Source organism: Sminthopsis crassicaudata, chromosome 1 (genome assembly GCF_048593235.1).
Source record: "Sminthopsis crassicaudata isolate SCR6 chromosome 1, ASM4859323v1, whole genome shotgun sequence".
Taxonomy (NCBI): Eukaryota; Metazoa; Chordata; class Mammalia; order Dasyuromorphia; family Dasyuridae; genus Sminthopsis; species Sminthopsis crassicaudata.
Genome location: NC_133617.1, coordinates 172,460,574 through 172,487,792, shown reverse-complemented (window position 1 = coordinate 172,487,792; position 27,219 = coordinate 172,460,574). Strand labels below are relative to the sequence as shown.

At 35.2% G+C, this 27,219-nt stretch overlaps 2 protein-coding genes across 3 annotated transcripts in view; both read right to left on the bottom strand.

Annotated features, from left to right (window-relative positions):
• The window catches only part of LOC141544804 (N-acetyllactosaminide beta-1,6-N-acetylglucosaminyl-transferase-like), a 176,407-nt gene that overhangs the window by 86,713 nt on the left and 62,475 nt on the right, over positions 1–27,219 (bottom strand). The gene's annotated exons all lie outside the window — the stretch shown is intronic.
• On the bottom strand, positions 20,747–24,852 carry LOC141552201 (N-acetyllactosaminide beta-1,6-N-acetylglucosaminyl-transferase-like). The gene is made up of 2 exons (XM_074284646.1): positions 23,931–24,852; positions 20,747–20,811 (listed from the first exon to the last, which is right to left on the bottom strand). The coding sequence occupies exons 1-2, from the start codon at positions 24,850–24,852 to the stop codon at positions 20,747–20,749; spliced, it is 987 nt and encodes a 328-aa protein (XP_074140747.1).

Sequence of the window (27,219 nt, the reverse complement as noted above, 5' to 3'; positions counted from 1 at the left end):
TCATACTTTAGAATATAAACTTCTTGAAGTTAGGATTTGTCTTTCCATTTTAATTTGTATTTCCAGTGCATAGCACAATGCCCAGCACATAGTAAGTAAGTATTTAACAATTACTTGTTGATTTGGCTGAACTAAGTAAGGCCTAATATTTTAATCTGTATTTATTTGTAACAGCATGGACAGTCTTTTCATTCTTGCTGAAAAAATAATGACCACAGTCAAATCACTTGCACAGTGATCTGCTAAGGAGAACGAATAACCTAGATCTCCTCTGATCTGTGACTTTCACAACTAATTCATTATTGGCAAAAATCCTAAAATGGTTTGCTGTTCTCTTTTCCAGCTCATTTTAAAGATAAGAAAACTGAAGGAAATAGGATTAAGTGATTTCCCCAGTCACACACAGTTTAATTAAGGGTCTGAAGTCAGAATTGAATTCAAGAAGAGTCTTTCCTGACTTCAGGCCTGGCACTAGCTGACACTATGCAAACATTTATTAGGTGACTTATATGAACAAAGTTTTATGGTAGGTCTTAGGTACAAAGGTAAAACAAGATAGCACAGAGTATGGGAAAAGGAGGAATAAGGTGTGAGGCTAAGAAGGTAGCTTGGAGCCAACTGTGAAGGAACATAAAGCCAGGCAAAAGTTTGTATTTTACTCAGAGAAATTTAGGAAGACTTGAATGAACTGATGCAGAATAAAGTATATAGAATTGGAACAATATATACTGTCCAAACAATACTATAAAGACAAACCGTTTTGATAGACTAATCCTCCATGCCTTCAGAAGGCAGATGATGTTCCTACCTCCTGACAGAGTAGTAATGGATTTGAATTACAGAATGAGACATACATATATGGATGTGAAACAATGTGAGAATTTGTTTTGTTTGACTATGAATAGTTGTTAAGAGGGTTTTATTTCTATTTTCAGTGGGGAAGATTGAGGGATAGAAAGTTAAAAGGGAATTTAAAAAAAAATCAGAAAATCAAAGTCTGGCTTTGTTCTAGCTCTGAATGTCTCGTAGACTTAGTTTCTTTTTTCTAAAGTGTGTTTTTTTTTCTTTTTTCTTTTTTTTTTTGTTGAGGCAATTGGGGTTAAGTGACTTGCCCAGGATCACACAGCTAGTAGTATTAAGTGTCTGAAGTCGGATTTGAACTCAGGTCTTCCAGACTTCAGGACCAGCACTCTATCCACTCCACCATCTAGCTGCCTCAAAGTGTGGCTTTAATCTCTTTATTAGTACCTACTTCTATATAAGGTCATTATGATAATCAAAATCACATACAAACACATATACATACATATATAATGTACACATGCATATATATATATATATAAACATATGTATATGTTAAGTTCATAGTAGATATACAAATATCAGCTGTTATTATTGTATGCATTCCCATATCTCCATTCTCACTCTCTCACCACTCACATATATACACATTTGACTGGCCTATTCTAATAACCTCCAAGTGTCAAAAGCTCTCCTTTAGCTGCTTCTCTAAATATGGGAATGGTAACTTGTCATCTTTTGGACTCCTGTAGTTATATTATATCTCTTCAGCAGTCCAGATTCAATTGCTTGACTCTTCCAAGGAGATCAAACTATAATAAAATCCTTCACTGAGGGAGAAGAGCTGAAGCAATGGATAAACAATGACTTCCCTGAACTTTTCCTGGCTACTTTGTTTGTCATTTTTGAGACTCCTTATTGGTATAAAATTGCGTTGCAGAGACCTATGATTAAAGCCCAAGTTTTATCTTAAAAGTTTTTGCCTTTATTCCTTTACCAGTTTTTATAGTCAGTATATTAATCTTATCTACTTCCTTCATTAAAAAACAAAAAACAAAAACAAAACCAAAAAAACTAGGATAGCCTGTTTTATGGTTATAGGAGCTTAGAAATGCATCAACATAGATAAAGATAATCCAAGACCATATTCAGAAGGTCATAAATCTAGAGCTAGAGGGGACCTTAGCTACCATAAAGTCCAACTCCTACATTTTACAGTTGAGGAAGCTGAGGCCCAGAGAGGTTAAATAATCTTCCCAGGGTCACATAGCTGGTAAGTATCAAAACTAAGATCTGAATTTAGATATTCTTGATTCCAAGTCCAACATTCTAATACTGCTATACTATTTTGTTTTGACAGGCCTTGCAACATGACCCATATAAAACATAGTTCAATGTTCTGTCCTTAATAAATCAATCCTTATAGGATCATAGCTTTAGAATGGGAAAGTATCTTTAAAGTTATTCGATTCAATCTCATTCATTTTATATTTGAAGAACCTGAACTCCAAAAGCCTTAAGTGATATGCCCGAGATCATATAGGTAGTAAAGCAGAGAACCATAGATTTGAATTTAGGTCCACTGATTGTAGAGCCAATATTCTTTTTACTATACTCTAACACCCTCTTACTCTCATTGTTTAAGACTTAAGCTAACCAAAGAAGCAGCCATAGTCTTCTGGTCTTTGAAGATTAACACTAACAAGAAGAGGACAGAACTGGTCATTATCTTTAAGCCACAAAGTTCAGAACCATCTAGAATAAATCCTCTTTGGTATACTTTTTAAAAATAGGAATTGGAATTAACTTATTGTACAATCCGGGAAAAAGGTTTCTAGGTTTCAGTTGTCATGACTAAAATGAGGGAGTTGGACTAAATATTCTCTAAAGTGTCTCCTATTTCTAACATTCTATGGTTCTGAGGTCCTAATATATATGTTGGACACTTAGGATATTAAAAAATGTATGGTATGACCCTTACTCTGAAGAAGTTTGGGAAAATAGTCTATATGAATGAAGAAGGAAACAAGCATTTATTAAGCACCCAGGGAATGCCAGGCAACATACTAACACATTTTATAAATATTATCTCATTTGAGCCTCATAACAACCCTGGAAGATTTTATTATTATCCTCACTTTATGGAGGAGAAAAGTGAGGCAGACAGAGGTAAAAAGACTTGCCCAGATCACACTGCTAAGTTTGAGTGTCTGAGACTGTATTTGAATAGAAGTCTTCCTGACTCAAGACCCAGTACTCTTTCACCATGAGTGAAGAGTTCTTCATGATGTGAAGATGTAACTAGTGATACAAAGCAATAATTTTCTTAATGAGTTGGGCAGACACTGGAATTCAGAAAAAAAGGTCAGATTAGGTGGGATTTGTCCTCAATAGAGTTTGGCTTCATAGGTATAAGTGCAGACATTCTTTGGAGAAGGTGTTGAAATAAAGGGAACAAAGGCACAAAAGCAAGAAAGTTCAATTCCAGGATGCTTCCCTGGAGGAAGAATTGAGTTTTAATTTTCTCCAGTATGGCAACTTTTAAATCAATGAGTTATTGCAACTGTCTGATAGTGTTGGTTATTTGGTTATCCTTCATTCTCAAAGTGGACCAAAATAACATCACTATATTGGGGTCTGACTACAGCTGATGAAACCAAAACAAATTTGGAAAGCTCTACCACAGGTCAGGCACAAATAATCCATATTTGGAATGGAGATGGCTCTAGAATTATATGTCTTAGGTTTCTTTTGAGCTACTGCAATTCTACTTTGTGCATAGAATATAGCACCTTTTGTCGATATAGGTATGCCATGCTGTGTAGTCCTATGCCAGTGTCTCCCATGTCTGAGAATCGATTCCATAATTCTTTAGAAAGACCTTGAGAGTGTCTTTGTATCCTGTCTGATCCAATGAGCACTTGCTTTATATAAATTCTTTGTAAGGTAGTCTTTTAGGAAAAACATGTATTTGGCATTTGAACAAAGTGACTAGTCCATCAGAGTTGCATTCTCTGCATTAGATAGTGTCATTCAAAGCATCCAAAGCTATGTGGCATTTGTAGAGTGCATAGACCAGTAGACATTAGACATGATAAGCCATTTGGTTAGAGCAACTCTCGGATACAGTGTTAATGGTCCTATTATATTACCTGGGAAGGTACTCTTTTTGTTAATGCAGACCAAAACCCCTTCATACTTTAGGAGTTAGAAGTAGGAGAGACCTGATAGATCTGTAAGGTCTAATCTGAGTGATTTATCTAAGATTGAAGCATTCACTTGAAAGTGAGAAAGTTTATATTTGTAATATCTAAGTGGCTATCCAAGATGTCTTACAATTAATTGACAAAAAATTGAAAAATGCATTGTTTGGGAATAGTTCTCTTATTCCATTAGAAACTTTTCAGCTGCCTAGATGGGCAAAATTATAATCTTCAGGAAATTATGCTTTTATATTCTTTATGTTGTATTCAGGATATCGTAGATTTAGAGTTCCAAGGGCTTCAAAAATTATCTAGTCAAACCCCCTCATTGTAGAGATGAGGGAATTGAAGCACAAGAAGCTTTAATACCTTGCTCAAGGTCATCCATGAAGTAATTGACAGAGATAGAATTTGAAACTCTATCTATAAAATTATAATTCCTCTTAACTTCTACCTTCTAAATTCAAGTAGATATAATGAAGTATAAATATAGTAACATTTATTTTTCTGTCTTCATTCTTATTTCTTTTGCTTATTTACCTATGTTTTGGGGCATATTCTAGACCTTATGCTAAAGGTTTGAAGAGCTGGATTCAAATTCTTCTTTTGAAAATCTTTTAAATCCATAAAGTCAAAGAATGTGAAAAGTACATTTGGTAGGGCTGGCAGACTTCAAGCAAAAGTAAAAAAAATTGTCAGAGAAGCACTAAATCCAGGGTTATTTAGATGAATGTGATTAGGATTAGGCTCATTCTTATGATTAATGATTCTTCTGTAATAGTTCTATGTTGGAAGATAATTTTAATGGAACTTTCTTCAGAATTATCGAAGCAGGTCAAATGATTCAGGTTTGTTTGTTTGAGTTTGTTTTTTCCTCCTAATTGCTTATTATAGGGAACTTTTTCTGAGATAATAAGAGCTTTTACATATAATTTTCAGGGAAGAGTTGGCAATGGTGGTGAATCACACTCTAATTTTAACAGCTAAATGACTCTATTCTCTTTGTCTAGATAGCTTATAAACAAAAACCTATGAACTTATGATGAACTGTTTGATTATGATGATAATTCCAAGCAATACCTTTCATTAATAACAACTAATGTAGATCAGTGGAATCCTTTCTAGAAGTTCACTGGGGAGAACCTAACTCCTCCTGGGGCCTAATCATTTGACTTTCCACACTATTTCAGCTAATTGGTTATGAAGCAGGTATGAGTCAGTGCATCTCCCAAATTGGCTGAAAGGCTTCCAAAATATTTTTCAGCTCTTACCTAAATATTTAATAACTTTTCATATACAAAATTTACAATGAATTTTCGAGGTAAATGTTCTCTCCCAGATAAAAGTTATTTCTTTCTTCTCAACTTTCTTATAACACTATGTCTAGACATTCTTTTTAACCCTTAATTAGGGTCTGCCTAATAGAACATGTCTTAGTTTCCTTCTATTAGGTTATAAGTTCCAAGAGGGTAAGGTCTAGGCTATTCTTCTTCATTTTGTCCCCAGTCTTGCACATAATAGATAATTAATAAATGTGAATGGCATAGCAAGGCATATCACAGAGATTTGGGTGTGAACTGAATGGCATTGAATTGAATTAACTAGCCCAGTGGAAAGTAAGTAAAATTTATAAAAAAAAAATACCCTTAGTTTTGATGGAGCTGGAGAAAAGTTAACACTCAAACACTCTCTGAATGCTGAATGATGTCAGGCAAATATTTGCAAAGAACTATGTACCAGGCAAAGCAAATAAACAAAAGCACTGAGGCAAAAGCAAATCACCACAGTGAATGTTCTAGAAATTGTGAACAGTCAGAGGAATACTGGAAGCGAGGTTAGGTTTTCAGTGATTCTAAAAAAAAGTAGAGGTTGTTACTTAGAAAATAGTTAACAATAACCAACATTCTACTGATACTTGTCCCTGCCTATATCACAGCCAACAAATATTTGAGAAGGCATTTACCAAGGTGTGCAAAAAAAAAAAAAAAAATGGAAAACTAGTTCTGTTATAAATTGTTTTTTATTAAAATGTTTCTTTCCACTGAGTAAGTTCAGCCAATAATATCTATATGTGGTATATATGGCTCCAATGAAGGTGTACAAATAAAAGATTATTATAAATTATTTGATCAGTCTTTTATTTTTATATCTAAACTTAGAACAGTTTAGTTATCCTATTAAAAATTCATAAAGTTAGCAAAATCTTTTCACAGTTCTGTTTCTATGATAAACAATAAAGCCTTATCATTTTGGAATTTTCATCCCAGACTGTTAGCTAACTCACAGTCAAGAAACATTCTTTATCAATTTGCCTGTGTGTGCTCACATCAGCAAATCAAATAAACATGAAATGCTGAGGTAAAAACAGGCAGACATTATATTCCCTAGCAACACAAACACAGCAACACAAACACGGCAATCAGGGAAAGAGTTGGATAGGGAAGAATATTTTTACCAATTCCATAAGATGCCTATATTTATATCCTCTGCTGTAACCTTTCTTATATTTATTGCATTGTCACCAGTATCTTTGAGCACATAAGATTTTATTGTATAATGTAAGGATGCAGTTCTCGCAAAACAAGAGAAGGGAATTGTAAGGGCCCTTTAAATGGGCGGTGCCACAGTGCAACAGGAGATTTGAGTGGCCCAGAAGTATTCTCTGTGGATATAGGACTGCCCTGTGGGTGGGATCCTGGCCATATTGAGATAACTTCGTAATGGGTGACTGCTCTCTTGCTGGTTGGCTGTGTGTGTGACCTTACAGGCCCTTTATAAGCCCACTGGAGACAGCACTCACTCTCTTTAACTCCCTAGCCTGGGGTGGCCAAGCCAAGCCAAGCTGATGGATAGCCCAGAGAGTTAAGGAGTTTGGTAGTGAACACGTGGGTCTTCAGACCAGGTGTTCACTAGGGAGCTAACAAGTCAGGGCATTATATGAGTAGGTATAATAAAGGCTTTTAAGATTACACATGGTTGTTCTTGAGTGCACTACCGGTTATTAAACTACTATTCAAGAAATCATGGCCAGACCCCTTTGAAGGCCTCAGAGGAGGCGAGCCGGGTAGAGTTGACACTGCAAAGGTCAGTGGTCAAAGGTACTCTGTTGGGCCTAGGACTGGTAATAGTAACTGCCAGGAGTGCATGTTACAGTATAATATTTAATACTGATATTTTATTTAAATATGATATTATTTTTAACCCACATAACAAAATTAGAACATATTCCTTAAGTAAATTGGCTGCTAAATGCTTTTCTATTTGCTTGTATGTTACCCTCACTGACCTTCTCTCCTATTTCCTTCCATGCCTGGATTACCTTCCATTGCTTGTTTTCTGCAACTAAAAGGCCTAATAATCCTGAGAAAATAAATGCTAAAAGCTGCTCTGGCAGGGTTCAAGAGAGTTTTGGGATCTACCTGTTGGGAAATATGTCCACTTAACAACATGGAAGTCTTACCAAGAAGATAAATGGAACTAGATTCACTTTGAACAGGCTTATTTTTTTCCTGTACATGTATTTCTTCCTTTTTAAGTCTCTGGTTTTCATTTTTTTCTTCAATTCAACACATCTATGGCATGACTGGGATGTATATATGAATTTTGTAGTAATCGGTATTCAGAAGTTATAATACAATACATTGAAGTATGTATTGAAGTCAACTGGAACTGATTTGAACAGTCAATTATTAATTGTCAGTGTGAGCATCTATACCTTAGGAAAAGGCAAAGTATACATCAGGGCTTGATTTACTATTTTGTTGATTACATATAACAGACAAGAAAAGATGCCATTTAAATATAAAAGACTGTCTTGCATACTTTTGTTTCCTAGAATGCTGGTTGTTAAACATTTACTTTTGCACTCCTAGATACAGGCAACTAAAACACAAGGGAGCAGCCAGGAAATGCAATGGATAGAGTCTAGACTAGAGTCATGAAGATCTGAGTTCAAATCTGACCTCAGATACTTACTAGCTATGTGATCTTGGGCAAGTCATTTAACCCTGTTTGCCTAAATTTGCTCATCTATAACTGGGCTAGAGAAGGAAATGATAAACCACTCCAATATCTTTGCCTAGAAAACTCAAATGGAGTCATGAAGAGTTGAGTATCCAATTGAAATCATTGAATAATCACTACATAGAACATAAAGAAGAATGGAGAGACAAAGAGAGACCTATCCAGGTCTCCTGCCCAGGATATAGACTTCCTCTATTGTGCCATTTTCCCCAAATGCCCAAATGTGATGATCATGACCATGTTGACCACCTACTAGAAGGAGAATAAGTTTCATTTCATCCTATTAATTTTCTTTCGTTGTACATTATTAAAGTAGAAAAAGGGGGGCATTGGGGTCAAGAGACTCTAATACTCACAAAATATGTGACTATCTCTCTCTTCTGTCTTGCCTGAACTTGTGATTTCATTGATTTTTCATTGGCAAAATTTTACTTGAGATTTCCTAAATCACAGGGTTGCAAGAAAAACACTATGTAAAATCTTTAAACACAGAAATGAGTTGTTGCTGGTAACACTCAATGCAATTTATCTTCTTAAGGTTCATGCCTTCTATCTATATCCATTCCCCAAACCTAAAGTAGCCTCATTTCTCAGTAGCCTTGGTTAAAACAATGGACTGTCCAAGAGCCACTCAGCCTTTGTTCTCTTTACTCAAGTCTTCTTGCTGACTGAAGTATTTGCCACAGAGGGACATGGGAGAGCCTAGATGTAAAATAATTCCTTACTCTGGAATATTGATTGCTCTGATACTGAAACTGGAGTTTGTGAACAGCTTCAGGTACCAAGAAAAGGATTTAGCCTATAATTAAATTACTAAATGAAATCCTTGAAAACAGTTCTGAATGACTATATTCATTAATGCCCTGTCACATTGGTACTGGTTAATCTGCACATGTCAATATAGCAAACCACCTCTTTTACATGTGCTTGATTTCTTTGTAACATCAGGGAGCCATTGCTCAACACTTCTTCCCCCATTTAAAATGTTTTTTAGATTTTTTAAAACTGCAGAGTCATTTCTGGTTCCAACCTCTGAAACCCCCAATATAATAATAATAATATAAAATAATAATAAATAAATAAATAAATAATATTAAATAATAATAACAATAAATAACAATAAAAGAAAGCAATGAAGCAAAACAAACCAATACAAAACATGTATAATAGCATATACCCCTTTCTCTAACAAATTTCTGGAAGTGCTTCCTAATCTCTTCTCGTAGGTCAAGTTTGGTTATTATAAGTTATTTTTTTCTTTAACATTAATGTAGTCTTTGTATATGTAGCTCTATCTCTGTGAATTCTACATGAATTCCCTATCTCGATTTCTCCTTTCTCAAACTTCTTCACAATTGTCAAAATTATTTTCCTCGAGTTCAGATCTGAATCTGTCAAGCCCCTTACTAAGTAAACTCAAATTTCTAATAATTCTACTAATTCTAGACTTAATTCTAAGCTTCTTTGTTTGACATTTCAAACTCTTCACAATAGGCCCCAATCTATCTTTACAGATTTTAAAAATATTATTCCCCTTCCTGTACCTTATAATTAAACCAAATTAACTTTCTTGCTAAAGCTCATGTGTGACTCTAGATATCTTTTCTTCATGCCTTTGGATTGGTTTCCCTCCATGCCTAGAATGTCCTCTCTCCTTATCTCTGACTTCTTGTTTTTCTCAAGACTCATCTTAAGGACAATTTTCTACATGAAATCTTATCTTAAAAATCCCCATCCCAGATTCTAGTAAATTTCCTCCCCCCATTTTTTTTTTTTTCTGTTCAGTAGTTATAGTAACATCTGACTCTTCGTGACTGCATTTGAGATTTTCTTGGCAAAGATAGTAGAATTATTTACTATTTCCTCCTCTTGTTAATTTTACAGATAAGGAAACTGAGACAAACTAGGTTAGATGACTTGTCCAGAGTTACACAACTAGTAAGTGTTTGAGGCTGAATTTGAACTCAAATCTTCTTTACTTCAGGCCCAGCATTCTATCTACTGTCTCACCTCCCAAGAGTATCTTATATTTATTGTGTGTATGTTATACTGTACTTATTTATGTGCATATTGTCTTCCAAGAGATTATATTAACTCCCTAAAGGCCAATACTTTTATTTTTTCATTCATAATATCTAATACATAGTAGACACCAAATGTTTATTGATTGAGTTCAGCAAATCTTAGTTTGTTCTTTTAAATTCTTCATTTTTTTGTTTCTTACACTAAAGTAATATGCCATAAATTATGAGATAATATTATATGATTTAAAATATTCATATATCAATTTGTTTACTCATTCCAACTAATGAGAATTCATTGTTTCCCATCCCCCTCCTTCACCAAAAACAATCTCCAAATGAGATAATATTTGTAAAGTGCTTAGCACAGTACCTGGAACATAGTAGATACTATATAAATGCTAGTTATTATTATTATTCCTTCCAAATTCTGAAAACATCTAGACAACTGATAACTATTGAGAAGTCATGTCATTATAATGATATTACAATGACCACTTTTCTGGTATCTGGTTCTATTATTAGGATGAGGCCTAAGGGTAGGAATTCTATCAAAGTCAACAGTTCTCTAATTTCTCCTTTATAAAATGTTATTATTTTGGATAGGCACATAAGATTTAAAGGTGAGACACTTGAGAAAACTGAGTCCAACACTTCCATTATACACATGAGGAAACTCAGTCCTAGAGAATAAAACTCACTTTTTTCAGTCACACAGGTAGTGTCAGTAGAACTGAAATTTTAATCTGGGTCATAAAATTGTAGATTTAAAGCTGGAAGGGACCTTAGAGCTTATCTTGTTTGATCATTTATCTTAAAGATTCAGATACTTGAACCTCTGAGGTGTTAAGTGCTTTGCCCAAGATCACAAAGATAACAAATAATGGGGAGCCTGGTTCTGGACCCAGATATCTTGACTTCCAATCCCATGGCTTTTATTATTTTTTTTTCCTTTGCACTTCAGCTGCCTCCTTCCACATCTCAAACCCATTTCCCATTGACATTTTAAATTCCCCTTACCCCAAATTGAATTCATTATCTTTCCCTTTTAAAGGCTTTTCCCTATTTTTTAACATTTTTATTACCATGGAGGGTACTACCATCTCCCTAATCACCAAGGTGTCCTCCTTGCTTCTTTACTCTCTCCTATTTTCTATGCTCAATCTATTATCAAATCCTGTTAATTTTACTGATATCTCGGGTTCCTTCTCCAATACTGCCCATACCTTGATGTAGGCCTCTCTCATCACTTAACACCTGAATTACTGCAATAACCTGTTGGTATATCTCAAGTCACTCCTCATTTCAGTCCATCTTACACTCAGTTGTCAAAGTGATTTTCCTAAAGCTGGTCAGGTCAGACTATGTTACTCTCTTATTCAATATATTCCACTTGGTATCTATCACCTTCAGGATCAAATACAATATCTCCTATTTTGCATTCAAAGCTTTTCATAACCCAGCCTCTTCTAGCTTTCCACTCTTCTACACCTCACTTCCTGACTTGGTCATCGATCTCCTTGCTGCCCGTAGAAGAAGACTTATTGCATTTCCTGAATATGAGCATTTTCTCACACATCTGAAATGCCCTTCATCTCCATCCCTGCCTCCTGCTTTCCTGTCTTCTTTCAAATCCCAGCTAAAATCTGATGACCATGGACAAATAAGAGGCTCTCTGAAACTCAGGTTTCCTCTTTCACCATGAAATAGGTTGGACTAGATGACCTTTATCTTTTCCTGTTCTAAATCTTTGATCCTCTGACACTCGGGGTCAGGAACTACCTTTTAGTCTCTGCCATAACACTCAGCACAACGTTTTCCAATAGAAAATTTAATAAATGCTTATGGAATGAATGTTGAATAAAACTTCGGAAACCAGAACTCCATCATAGTTTTCTGGTTGGAGTTTTTTTGTTTGTTTGTTTGTTTGTTTGTTTTTTAATATTACTTTTTTGTTTATTTGTTTCTTGTTTGAATCAGAGCTAATAGTAAAAAGTTTGAACTCTGGAGACAGGAATCCTAGATAAAGGATGAGCTTGATAATTGAACCATTAATTGAGGTTAGACAATTATAACTCAGCAAAGTAGAAGTCTCCTCTTTATGAATGCCTTGAGGCAAAGATGCTCTAGTTTGGTGTGTATGGAGAAGTTTTATATTCTCAGGCCATTAAGGGACCCATCTGGTTCAGTAAAAGACTAGGGGAATCTGGGCTTGAGAAGGTTGAATATTTCTGAGAATTAAGCAATTAGAAATTCAAGTCAGGGCCAAAGAAAACAGTTTTTGCCTCAATTATTTGAATGTTTCAAATGAAAGCTTTTATTTTGAACCATCTAGATTCTTGGAGGAAAGGGATAGAGGCAATTGGGATTAAGTGACTTGCCCAGAAACACACACCTAGTAAATGTTAAGTGTCTGAAGCCATATTTGAATTTAGGTCCTCCTGACTTCAGGGCCAGCATTTTATCTACTGCACCATCTAGCTGCCCCAACTATATACATACTTATATATATTCTTCATGGAGTTTTCTTCTTCACTAGCTTTTATTGAAGTCTTCCATTTTCAGTGCAGAAGGGCATAGGGATACATTTATACTAGAAATGTAAATAAAAAACATTCCAATTGCCAAGATTCTTTCATTAATGAATTGGGAGTTAATCATAATACTAACATTTAAATAGTGTTTTACAAAAGTTTTTCAAAGCACTTTTATGGAAGTAGGGTTTCAAAGGAAAGCAAAAGACACTTGTGCTATGAAAGAGTTCACAGTCCAATAGAGGAGACAACAAGCAAAAAGTTATATACACATAACATATATGAAGGATAAATTGGAGATGACCATAGAGGAAATGTATCAGCCTTAAAAGGGACTGGGAAGTTTTTTTTTGTTTGTTTGTTTTTTTCAGAAATATAATTTCATTTGATTTGATTCTCACAGCAGTTCTGATAAGATAAGTGCTATTAGTATGTCAATTTTAGGAATGAGGAAATTGAGGCAAACAGAGGTTAAGTGTCACAGGCTGGATTTGAACCCAGGTCCTTTCAATTCTAATCCACTGCCTTTTCTACTGTTCCATACTGCCTCCTCACAAGGGAAGGTTTTGTTTATAGTTTTTTGGAAAAGGAGCATTAGGGAAAGGAGGAGGAGGTAGTAATACTATGTTATTTTGTTGTGGGTTTTTTTTTGTATTTTTAGTTAGGCAATTGGGGTTAAGTGACTTGCCCAGAGTCACACTGCTAGTGATGAGTGTCTAAGACTAGATTTGAACTGAGCTCATGTTGACTCCAGGGCCAATGCTCTATCCAGTGTGCCATCTAGCTGCCCCTAATAAAATGTTTTTAAAAGGAAAAAAAGACAAAGATTCAATGAATAATTTTTAAAGGTTTCTTTTGTGTTTACATTTTAATGGTAGAAGCAACATGTAAATAACTGGCATGTACAAGGATCCTTCAACCACTCCAAGATTGTTTAATATCTTATGTTTTTTGATATTTGGCATTAAAAATTATTTTAGAGGGTTCAGGATAAAAGGCCTTTTTTTTTCTTTAACTAGAATAAGACATCACAGAATTTTAGAATTGGAAGGAACTTCATTGTCTACTTTAGCTAATTTTGATAGTACTCTTCTTTAAAAATCCCCAAACAAGTGATTATTTAGCTTCTATTTAATGTCTTTCTGGGATGGAAAATTCTCTGCCTCTGAAGATATTCAATCTTACTTTTTATATAGTAATAATTTTAGAAAGCTTTTCTATCTGTTCAGCTGAATTCTACTTCTGTAACATGTATAAGTTGCTCCAAGTTCTTCTCTCTGTGGCAAGGAAGAATAAGTATAATCCCTCATGACAACAATTTAAATATTTGTAGAACACATTATGTCTGTGTCTCCTCCTTCAATCTCCCCCATTTCTATTTTCCAGGATAATTTTTAATTATCTTATTTTTCTACTGAGCCTCATATAGCCTGGTCTCTATTTTTCATCATCCTGGACACCCCTCTCCAGTTTATCAATGTTCTTCCTCAAATATGGTGCCCAAGATAAACTAAGACTTGGAATGTGGCCCAACAAGGGAAGAATATAGAGTATATATTCAGCTTACAAAGTAAAAAAAAGTTATACATCCAATCCATGATTCCCTTTATAGTAGGATTGCTTTTTGAACCTGGGCCAGAATTTAGTTCTCATAAAGTAAACTTCTTTGCCTTTCTGAAAGATATTTTCTGGGAACCAAAGGAAATTGTCTTATCTCAAGAGAAATATTTTTATGTACATGTACTTTCTTCTTTTTTGCTCTTAGACTCAATATAAGTGAAAGAAACTTGACCAGACTCAAGGCTTTTAGAAGTGAAGGAATGCTGTGTTCCACACCTAAGAATGTACAGCTGGGTAAGTGGAAATAAACTAATAGCAGAGATTACATGTACCAGTTACAGACTGTCTCTAAATTTTCTAGCTACCAAACACATTAAAAAAAAGAGCAGATATGAATCTGAGTTGGACCTACCTTTTCTACTTATTTTGTGTTCATAGCTCAGTGTTATTCACTATTTTGCAGGTATCTGCCATCTAAATTAGAAGCAAAATCAGTAAGCTAATATACTATCATATTGGCAGTCACTCAGTAAACATTTATTAAGCTTCCACTGTATTCCAGACACAGTACTAAACACAAGGAATTCAAAGAAAGCCAAAAAAATTAGTCCCTGTATTTGAGGAGCTCACCTTCTATTAAATACCAGTAGGAGATTCCAATAATACCTTAAATTTTGGTACAAGTTCCTTTAGTTAGATAAGAATTACGTTAGAGAGCTAAAGTTATCCTTGAAATAGCCTAGGGGAGGAAGTTGGAGGGTAGTAAGGGAATAGTATTATTACTTATTCTCATTTCTAAATTGGAAAATTGAGGTAGGTGACTAGTAGTGGATCCAAAATCACAGAGCAAATCAGCAAATAAGAGTTACACTAATATCCCAGATATCTGGGATCCTATATTAGTTTTTATAGTCTGGACTCAAATGTCAGAAGAAATCAGACAAAATGTCAATATAAATTTTAGTAAAAATATATCCCTGATGCTGACAGCAATGTATATCTTTAAGTTATTCCCAATGGAGTCTATTCTACTATAATGGAAAGTGGTGAAAATGTCACAGAAAGGTATAAATTTTAGTGAACTGGCTGAATGATGGATGTGAATAGTGCAATGTCAATATGTATCTCTTAAATATGTAACATGTGCCAGATACTTTGGATAAGGGCAGGAGACACAGAAGTTCCTGCTTTCAGGAGCTCACATTATTTTTTTTTTAAATTTTTAAAATGTTTAGGCCCAATTTATTTTTATTTTTTAATATTAATTATTATTTTTATTTTAGCTTTTTATTTATAAGATATATGCATGGGTAATTTTTCAGCATTGACTCTTGCAAAACCTTCTGTTCCAAGTTTTCCCTGCTTCCCCTCACCCTCTCCCCTAAATGGCAGGTAGATCAATACATGTTAAATATGTTAAAGTATATGTTAAATACAATATATGTATATATACACAGATGTATATATATATGTACATATATATACATCTATCTATCTATCTATCTATCTATCTATATATATATATGTATGTATATCCATACAGTTATTTTGCTGCACAAGAAAAATGGGACTTAGAAATAAGGTAAAAATAATCTGAGAAGGAAATAAAAAATGCAAGTGGACAAAAACAGAGGGATTAGAAATGCTATGTAGTGGTTCACACTCATTTCCCATAGTTCTTTCACTGGGTGTAGCTGGTTCTCTTCATTATTGAACAAATGGAACTGATTTGGTTCATCTCATTGTTGAAGAGAATCACATTCATCAGAATTGATCATCATATAGTAGTATTGTTGTTGAAGCATATAATGATCTCCTGGTCCTGCTCATTTTACTCAGCATCAGTTCATGTAAGTCTAAGAGCTTACATTCTAATGGGAAATAATTATTCACATATAAGATATAAACAGAATAAATTGAAGATAATCTTAGAGGGCAGCACGTAACCATTAAATATTTGTGCATCAACAGCGCCATCAAAGATGTCACCAGAAAAATATTCGACTAAAGGAAAAGGTGTTGAATCATGTATTTAGAGTGAAATATAACAGGCAGACTATGAAACCCAATAACAAATGAATAACAAGAGATAGTCCATGTGCTCCATTGGAATGTCAAGACCTCTAGAGGGAAGCCCCCTAGCATACTGGAGAGATTCCCTGTGTCCTTTTTGAGAAGAAATGGGCAAAAGTCATTCAGATTGAGACAGCATGGGTAGATTTCAAATCTTCTCTGCAAGAGTGAATATTAACATATGCATTTGAATACAGAAATATCAAAGTAATGGAATTCTAATTGTTGCCCCAGTTCTAAACTCCACAGAATCACTATAGGAACAAGCAGGTCAGCATGCCCTGGTAACCACACTCTCTGGTTTAGACATACCATCAAAATCAGCCAATAAAAAAGTAGCAATAACAGGATGCAGAACAAATAGGACCACAAACCTCAACCTTTCCCCCGACATAGCACCTGTGTAGTTCCCCTTCTTTGCTGTCCTTGGATGAACTCATGCTAGTTATAATATCATTACCGTACATTAATACTCTCCTAAGTGGGCTTTTCTGTATGCATTCTGGGTAACCACATGAACAGTTCCTCCAAGGCTTTAGAATCTCCCCATGTTAGCAAACTCCTATAACCTCAAAATGTACATATCAGCATCATTTACTTTACAAAAATTCTTATCTTGCTTTGCTGAGCTGCTGACTCCTTCAGAGCCTAGTCTGCCCACTGAGTGCATAAATCTCATTAAAATACCTTTGCTTGGTGAAATGAGCAGGACCAGGAGATCATTCTATACTTCAACAACAATACTATATAATGATCAATTCTGATGGACTTGGCCCTCTTCAAAAATGAGATGAACCAAATCAGTTCCAATAGAGCAGTAATGAACTGAATCAGCTACACCCAGCGAAAGAACTCTGGGAGATGACTATGAACCACTTCATGGAATTCCCAATCCCTATATTTTTGTCCACCTGCATTTTTTATTTCCTTCACTGGTTAATTGTACACTATTTCAAAGTCCGATTCTTTTGTACAGCAAAATAACTGTTTGGACATGTATACATATATTGTATTTAATTTATATTTTAACATATGTAACATGTATTGGTCAACCTGCCATCTGGGGGAGGGGGGGGGGGGAAGGAGGGGAAGAATTGGAACAAAAGGCTTGGCAATTGTCAGTGCTGTAAAATTACCCATGCATATATCTTGTAAATAAAAAGCTATAATAAAAAAAAATGCCTTTGCTTGGTTGGAGACTATCTGAGCCTGAATTATTTCAGAAGTAGCACCATGTTACATACCTGATACCTCAACAAAAGTAAGAAGCAAATAAACATTATTAAATGACTGCATATACCAGATAGTGTTTTAAGTGCTTTACAAATTTTATCTCATTTTGTCCTCACAATAACTCTGGGAGGTTATTTCTATTATAATTCCCTGTTTTACAAATGAAGAAACTGAGGCAGACAGAGGTGATGGTCACATAGCTAATAAGTGTTTGAGGTAGAATTTAAACTCAGGTCTTTATGACTCCAAGCCCAGAATTTTTTTAATGGTATTTCTTTTTCCAAATACATGTAAGATAGTTTTTAATGTTCATTTTTGTAAGATTTTATGTTTCAGATTTTTTTCCTTTTCCTCCTCCTTTCTCCCTCTTCCACAAGACATCAAATAATCTGATATAGGTTAAATATGTGTGATTCTTCTAAACATATTTACATATTCATTATGCTGAGAAAACAAAACAAAACAAAAAGCAGATCAAAAAGGAAAAAATAACAAGAGAAAGGAAAAAAGGAAACAAACAACAACAGAAAGTTGAAAATACTATGCTTTGATCCAAATTCAGCAGTGCCATCATCCTATCCATTATGCTATCTAGTTGCCTCTAAAGAATGGACTTTCTTAGATTGAAAATGCTATGTGATACCTAATTTTGAATGGATCAAATGAGAAAGTAGGATATTTGTCAGTGGAATAATATGAGAAAATGTTCCTTATCATATTTATTAGACATTCTCAAATATGGGTCATCCCCTTAAACAGACTCTCTCCCAGCACAAACACTCACATTCAGCTGTAATTTGAGCCAAGAAAGAAATTTCTCTAAAAATGGGCACAGGCAAAAAATAAATAAAAATAAATAAATAAATAAATAAATAAATAGAAATGGACACAGGCCCTGAATAACTAAGTAAGCCCATTCAGGGGAAATTTTTCTGTTCACTGAACCTTTTAAATATCTATATCTATATCTATATCTATATCTATCTATCTATCTCTACATATACATACAAAAAAATACTATGAGAAACACAACTGTACTTCACAATTCCCTTCCCTTAATTGTGAATGTTGTCTAATCTCTATCCTTTTAAGACAAATGATTGGATTTTGGAAACATTTTCTAATCATCAGCCTAGGAAAAATATCTATAAAACACCCTCCCTGAATTTGACTAATACTGATTTTTAGTTTCAGTTGGGGAAAACCCTTCATTTTTTCACTAAAACTTTTCTCACTATGAATTTAACTTGATCTACTTTAGCAAATAATTCTTACTTATAAGTTTTGACTCTCATTTGGAAATATGTGATGACTTTAATGAGTGAATGTAGTGAGGGTGGGGGTGGGAAAGGAGAAATGAGAATATTTTGGTGAAAGAAGATACTGGATGATTATATCACCTCTTCTATCCTGCTTGTTTGCCAAGGTAATTAAGGAAAGGAAGCAGAGCAAATAGGGGTGGATCTTTTCAGAATACTAAATAATAGAATAGTGTACTTTGCATAGAAAGTGCATATGAGGAGAGATAGAGGTAGGGGGAGGAGGGAGACAGGAAGAAGCGAGGGGAAGAGAGACTGAGACAGAGGATGAGAGGAGACAGAAAGATGGAAAGAGGGAAATGGGGAGAGAAGGAAAAAAGACAGGAGGGAGAAAGAAAAAGAGAGGTGGGGGAGGATAGGGAGTGAGAGTTGGGGACGAAGAGGAAGAAAAGCCAAAAGACACAAAGATGTTGAGTGAAAGATTGACCCAGAGATGAGTGAGGGGCTTTGTGTGGCTGGGTAAGAGTTATGGTGGTTGATTTAGGAACTCAATGTGTTCCTGCTCTGTTGATCTTCCACCTGGGATGGCAGTCAGAGGGACAACAATGTCTGTTTCCTGTTTATTGTCATGGTCTATTGTCTCAGTCTATTTCCCTACTTCAGAGCTAGCTAGTTTAAATTTGGAGTATGACTGTGATAAATGATGTACTGAAACCCTTTCTGATCCATCTCCACTTTCTAGAAGCATTCCTGAGTCCGGATCCCTTGCTAACAATTCTTTCTTATTTTTTGGAAGCCTATATATCAACACAACTGACAGTTATGGTACAAATTCTTTATACTAATAACAGGGGTTCTCAAACTTTGGCCCAAGGGCGGCCCTCCAGGTTATGGCAAATGGGCTGAGGGGAGGAGACCAGGGTGTGAGTTTTTGTTTTTACTATAGTCTGGCCCTCCCACAGTCTGAGGGACAGTGAACTGGCCCCCTATTTTAAAAATTTGAGGACCCCTGCGAATATAGTAAAAAGGAAGCCTAGTATGATGAATAGTTCTAACATCTGAGTCAGCATGCTTTAAGTTTGCTTACCTCCTGCCCTGGATACTTACCTGTTTAAAAATTACAGGACTAGAAATGAACAGCAACACTAAAGTAAGTGCTTTACAATAAGCTCCCTTTACCAATGAAATCACAGTTCTCTTCCTCCCAAAGTCTCAGAATCATGGATCTGGGAAGAAAAAGTAATCTGGGTCACAGTTCCCCCTCCACTGTCAATAATAGTAATTAATAATCATAGTAGAATATATACTGTATTTTAAGGCTTGCAAAGCAATTTACATATAGTATTTCACTTGAACCTCATAACAACTCTGTGAGGTAGATGCTATTATTGTCCCCATTTAACAAATGAGGAAACTGAGGCTGAGATAGTTTAAATGGACTTACCCAAGGGATCACAGAACTAGTAAGTGTCTGAGGCAGGATGGAAGTGAGGTCTTCCCTATCCACTGTGTTACCTAGCTATTCCCATTTTTCCATCATTCTGCCCAGCCTGGCCCCATCCCATTAATGAGAGTTCATCTAACAATGACAAGAAGAAGAAAACTGAGAAAAAACCATTATAAGTAATTCTTACAGAAAAAGAATGTAATTGAGGTCCATATTCTTCTATAGTATAGGGAACCTCCCTCCCTGACTAGTTTGAATTTTGAGGCATGAGAACAAGGAAAAAGAGTGACCATGTTGAATCATGGAGCCTGATGGAAGAAACCTTTGGAGGAAAGGGGCCAGAAGTGCAGGTGCTAGTTACAAAGGAAATAGAAAATCAATGGAAGGAATGAGACAAAAGCACACACACCAAAAAACCCAATTGCAAATATATATCAGAATTTCCCTCAGAAATGTCACAGGGACCTTCCTTCAATTGTTTCCTCACCTGGGATCAGGCTATGGATTAAAGAAAGTTGGCTTCATAAAAAAGGAAAGAACTCATAAGAGAAAAACTGAGAAAGGTGAGAAGAGCTCCAACTACAATAGCCTATCAGAGTCTCCCTGCAGCAGCATCCCAAGAAGATGCCCTCACCCCTTGCAGGCCACAGATCACACCTGAAAGAACAAAGCCCAGGACAAGGCTGAGAGAGAAGCACAATGCTCTGGGCCTGCTAAAGAAAAATGACTCACTGTCACCTTTAGAGCAAAGATATAGTAAATAGGAAAATCAATAACTGATATAGATAAAAAATTAAAGAAATTAAAATTTGAAGTTAATTTTATGCTCAGAAAATAGTTAAATATGGTAAAAAAAAAAAAAAAAAAGGAATAGGATGAGCTGTAATAGATAGGTAAAATAATACATTATTGAAAGAGTTGCAAACTTTGACCAACCACTCTAGGAAGCTACTTTGAATTATGTATTAAAAAGGATTAAAATATTCAAAGAAAAATCAGAGAAACATTTTATTTTATTTTCAGAGAAACATTTTTAAAGGGAAAAGAGACAATATATTCACAGACAAATATAAGCAGGAATACACACCCAAGGAAACTGTAAGGCAAAGGGAAAGAGCACAAAGGAGGAAATAAATATTTATCAAATGCCTGAGATTTGTCAGGCAATGTGCTAAATGTTTACAAAATGTTATTATTTGCCCCTCATGCTCCAAGAGGACCAAAAACATCATGGGGAGGATGATATCTTGATTTGTATGTAAATTGGATTTAAGTGAGGGAAAGCTGTGCAGAGTCACTACCCCCACTCCCTCCTCCAGAACCATTTGGGTCCAGTGGGCAAGATAAAGATTAGAATGACTGGAGATGGCATTGAATGCAGTGGGAGGACTTTGGCTTTTTAAATTAAGGTCTTTCCCAGTCTTAGTTTGATTGAGGCAATACCCATTTAGTAATTAAGGCTAGGTAAGAAATGAGACAAATGTTTTAGCCAGAAATTCGGATGGTCTTTCCCTCCCAGACTGCTTTATAAAATAGGATGCTAAAAAAGGATGACACTTGAACTGAGACTTGGAAGCAGCTAGAACTTCCAGGATATGTAGTTGTAGTGGGAAAGCATTTCCAGGTGTGGGGGATCACCTGACAAGACTGAGAGGCAGGAGATAAAATGTTATAAATACTAAATATGAAACAGGTTAGTTTGAATGGAATGTTGAGACTACAGATAGCTAGCATTTATATGACTTTTTCAAGTTTGCAAAGTGCTTTACAAATATTATTCTTACAATATTTAATATTCAGAGCAATCCAGGAAAGTGGACATTATTATTATTATCCAAGTTTTCAGATAAGGAAACTGGAAATGAGTAAAAGAATTTAGATGTTTGATCAAAAGAGTTCTGTGATGTTCTTGCAAAAGAAGGGGCAGGGTGATCCAGCTGACTTAATTTTTCTCCTTTTTAAAGGATATCACAATTCATTTGAGAGCAGAAGAAAAGGTTTTAGTTTTTTAAAAAAAACTTCCAAATTACCAATCAATGAATATTTATTAAATGTCAAATATATGGTAGTAATAATAATAAACATTTATATTAACACTCACTATATGCCAGTCTCTGTGCTAAGTACTTTGTAATTTATTTGCAGTTTTATTTCATTTGAATCTCACAACATCCTTGGAGAGTAGGGGCTATTATTATCCCTATTTTACAGGTTAGGTGACTTGCCCAAGGCCACACAGCTGATAACATATCTGAGGATAGATTTGAACTGAGTTCCAGGCTGGTGCTCTGTCCACTACATCATGAGCTGTCTGGCACTATGCTAGATGTTGTGGGTAGAAATACAAAGAATAAAACAATTCCCACCTGCAAAGAGCTAACATTCTATTGGGGGGGAGACAAGAAGTATATATCTATATCTATATCTAGGTAGATTATTTCTAATAGCTTTTTAGTAGAATCTTTGGGATTCTCTAAGTATACCATCATATCATCATCAAAAAGTGATAATTTGGTTTCCTCGTTACCTACTCTAATTCCTTTCATTTCTTTCTCAACTTTTATTGCCAAAGCTAGCATTTCTAATACAATATTGAATAGTAATAGTGATAGTGGGTAACCTTGTTTCACTCCTGATCTTATTGGGAATGGTTCCAGTTTATCCCCATTACATATGATGCTTTCTATCTATATCTATATCTATAGATAGATACAGATATCTACATATACATACATACATACAGAATAAATATTGAGAGACTGAATAAAAATGGTTAACTATTAGTTTGGGAGAGAGGCACTAATAATGGGGGAAGAAGGAAAGTAAGAAAAGGCTTTTCATAGAAGATGGTATATGACTTATATATTCAAAGGGAATGTTTCCATATGATGGGGGTTTGGCATAACAAACTACTAGGCATGGAGACTGGAGGTGGATTGTCATATATGAAGGAGGTCATTCTGGCTGCGCCTGAGAATAAAAAGAATCAAGTACAAGAAGATTGGAAAGACAAGCAGGGCAAGTGGGTCAGTGAAGGGTTTTAAAATCTAAACAAATTCATTTCTATTTCATTCTAGAGGCAATCATGGAGCCATTAGAATTTACTGAGTAGAGTAAATTTACTCTTTACATTGGAATTTACTGAGAAGTTTTAGGAAAATCACTATGGAAGCAATATGGAGGACAGAATGAAAAGACATGAACTGATGAGAGTCTAAATCCTTATTCCTAAATTCTAATTGTTGTTCAGTCATGTTTAACTCTTCATGACTCCATTTGGGGTTTTCTTGGCAGAGATATTGGAGCAATTTGTCATTTCCTTGTTCAGCTCATTTTATAGATGAGGAAATTGAGACAAATAGGGTTAAGTGACTTGCCCAGAGTCACACAAATACTCAGCATCTGAGACAAGATTTAAACACATAAACATGAGTCTTCTTGACTCCAGGCCTAGCTGCACCACCTACCTGTCCTAAATTTTAAATGCTTTCATGTTAGGGAGAGAGTTAGGTCTACAGCCACATACCAATGGTTCCTAAATTGCTTAAAATAAGTGTAACTTAATATTAGAATCAAACTTTGGAATTATGTATTATATTCTACAGAAACATCTACTCATTTTCCCATACTAAGAAATTTCTCTCACATAAGAGACTTATTTCACAAAGACATGTTGCATATCACTTTTTATAGCATCTGTCATTTTTGCAATATAATGCTTTCAACATTGTTGTTCGTGTTTGCTAACTGAAATAGCACATGTGAGACAAACATACCTGGATTCCTATTGAGAGTCACCCAGAAATGCTCATCAGGGCTGTAGGTGTCCTTAGACCACTGAAGTAAGTCAATAGCTTGTTGGTCTTGGAGAACAAAGTTGATGAACTCCCTCGTCAGGGCCACATAAGCTGAGCCAAAGTAAATGGTCAGATTGTGGGGAGGCAGGGTTTTTAATGTCTGGGTTTGGTTAATAAAAAATTCAATTGGACCCACATGCTCTTCATGGCTATATTTAGTTCTCCAAATCATATAGTCAGGACTCAGCACTCCTGGGGTGATATTTTTCCCTTTAAATCCTTTTAAATGCTGGATTATTTCCTTGTTGGTTTTCAAGGGAAAATCTTGCCCACAGGTGTTAATAATGTATTTCCACTGCACCTCAGAGGCTATAAGATCTCTCATACAGTTCAATTCAGCCTGGATCTTGGATATTCCAGTATAGACCACATATTCCATCTTTGAGGCAAGAAAAGCATTGGGGAAACAGTTCAGAAATTCTTCTACTTCTACATAAAACTCAAGGCCTGCTTTCTTATCCACGTGAACACAGTAAACATTCTGAGGCATGTAAACTGCCCTGAAGAGTCTCTCAAAGGTTTCAAAGTCTTTGTGTATAACTATTACGTAGGCCAAAGGAAACTTGACTTCTTCTTCTGACAGAGTTTTTGTTATATAGTGATTCTGAATCAGTTGTTGTCTACAGGTAATCACATGGTCTGAAGTACGGAGCACACTTTTGTTAAAAAGAAAGGTCTCCCCTTTTATAATTTGATTACAAACTTCTGCTAATTCAGCAGAATTTGAGACAGTTTTTCTCTGGATACTTTTTTGCATCAGCAACTTATGATTGTAAAAGAGCACAAAAATCAGAGTGATAAGGAGAATTAGCACAAAAAGACATTGCTTCCAAGGCCCCATCCTTCTCAATAAGAAAATTAAAAAATAATGCAGGCTTCCCTTTGATAGAATCCCAGTTAACTGATAAACTTACTTTTTGGGGGGAGGAGGGAGGGCATAATATAGATTCTCTTGACAGAAATATCTTCTACTTTCATACTTTCTATCTTCTCTGCCTATTTTCCTATTTTTCCATTTCCTCCTCTGTCTCTGTACCTCTCTGACGAATAAAAGAAGAAAGTCTGCTTGTTTATTGGGATTTCACTTAGCATTTTGCTAACCTGTTACATCATCAAAGCAATTTGCCTCAGGTGAATGAGAGGATGCACCAGTGCTTTCCCACATTCCTGTATTAAGATAAAATCACTTATGTGAGACATGACTATTTTTGAAAGTCACATACTGTACACTCCAGCGAGCTTCCTTTCCCTGCCAGAGACTGGTAACTGTTAGCAGTGCTGTCTCCTGTTAAGGGTGTTCAGTTGTCCTCAGGGTTTATTTGCTTAAAGAGTAAGTAGCCTGCCAAGATAGCAGCATTGGTCCAAAACAAGGGAACATTGCCTAGACAGTCATTTCATGAATACACATTTACTACTCAAGTAGAAAATCACTTAACCCTTTATTTCTTTTGAAATTCTCTCTCTCTTCTCTCTCTCTCTCTCTCTCTCTCTCTCTCTCTCTCTCTCTCTCTCTCTCTCTCTCTCTCTCTCTCTCTCTCTCTCTCGCCTGAGGCAATTGGAGATTAACTGACTTGCTCAGGGTCACACAGCTAGGAAGTATTAAGTGTCTGAGACCAAATTTGAACTTAAGTCCTCCTGACTTGTGCTCTTTCTGGTGTGCCACCTAGCTTCCCCTCTTTCAAAATTCTCAAGCCACTCTACTTTCTTCTCCCAGAAAATCCCAAATGGGGTCATAAAGAGTCACTAGAAATGACTGAACAATAACAACAAATCTTATTTTTGTCACATTAGATCAATATGTTATAAGCCCCATTTTTCCTAAGCCTTACTTTATTCCTTGCAATGTGTGAACAAAGTAGACTTCATTAAGCAAAAGAAATTGTCATGTCTGAAAGTGTTTTATTCAGCACGTATGTAAATACACTCACCTCTTTGACAAGAGATGGCAGAAATGTTTCACTAGCTCTTTATGATCATGATTAAATAGCATATTGAAGAGTTCTGAAGTCTTCTGATATAGTTTTCCTTAATATTATCATAGTAAGAACACTAATTTGATTTTTATTTTTCTTTCTTTCTCTCTGCATCAGTGTTTACATATCTTATCAAGTTTCTCTGAATTCTTTATCTTTTTCATTTTAAAAATATAATATTCCATTATGTCTATTTAATCACAGTTTTCCTAGGCATCCCTCAATTGATGAGCACCCTTATTCCTTCTATTACTTCCTTCATTGATGCTACAAAAAGATTTGTTTATGTTTTTTTTTTTTTTTTTGTATGTATCAATTTATCTCTTTTCATCATTTCCCGTAATTCTGGACAAGTACTAAAGACAAAGTTGGCAGCTACCTCATTGTTGCCTATATTTTCAGCCAGATTAAAAAGCAGGTGAATGGTATTGATTAGAGAAATGAAATTTAAAACAAATCTGAGATACCACCTCACACCTCTCAATTGGCTAACAAGATGAAAAAGGAAAATGATAAATGTTGGAGATGTAGGAAATTGGTATGCTAACACTTTGTTGGTGGAGGTGTGAACTGATCCAACCACTCTGGAGAGCAATTTAAATTTATGCCCAAAGGGCTATAAAACTGTGCATATTCTTTGATCCAACAATACTACTAGGTCTATATTCTAAAAAGATCATTAAAAAAGGAAAAAGGCCTATATGTACAAAAATATAACATCTCCTTATTTTGGTGGCAAAGAATTGAAAATTGAGGGGACATCCATCGATTGGGGAATGACTGAACAAATTGTGATATATGATTGTGATGGAATACTTTAGTACTATAAGAAATGATGAGTAGGTAGATTTCAGAAAAAAAAAATGTAAAGACTTGTATGAAGTGATGCTGAATGAAGTGTGCAGAACTAGATAACACTACACAGTAACAGCTACATTAGGTAATGATCAGCTATAATAGATTTAGCTCTTCTAAACAATGCAGTGACTCAAGACATTTCTAAAAGACTTTTGATGGAAAATACTAATCCATATCTGGAGAAAGAACTAATAGAGCCTGAATGCAAATTGAAGCATTCTATTTTCACTTTGGGCTTTTTTCCATGTTATTTTTCCTCTTTTTTGTTCTGGTTCTTTCACAACATGACTAATGTGGAAATATATTTAACATGATTGCACAAGTATAAAAAAAAAAGCATGTGCATACCTTATTATTGGAATCAATAGAAAAATGGT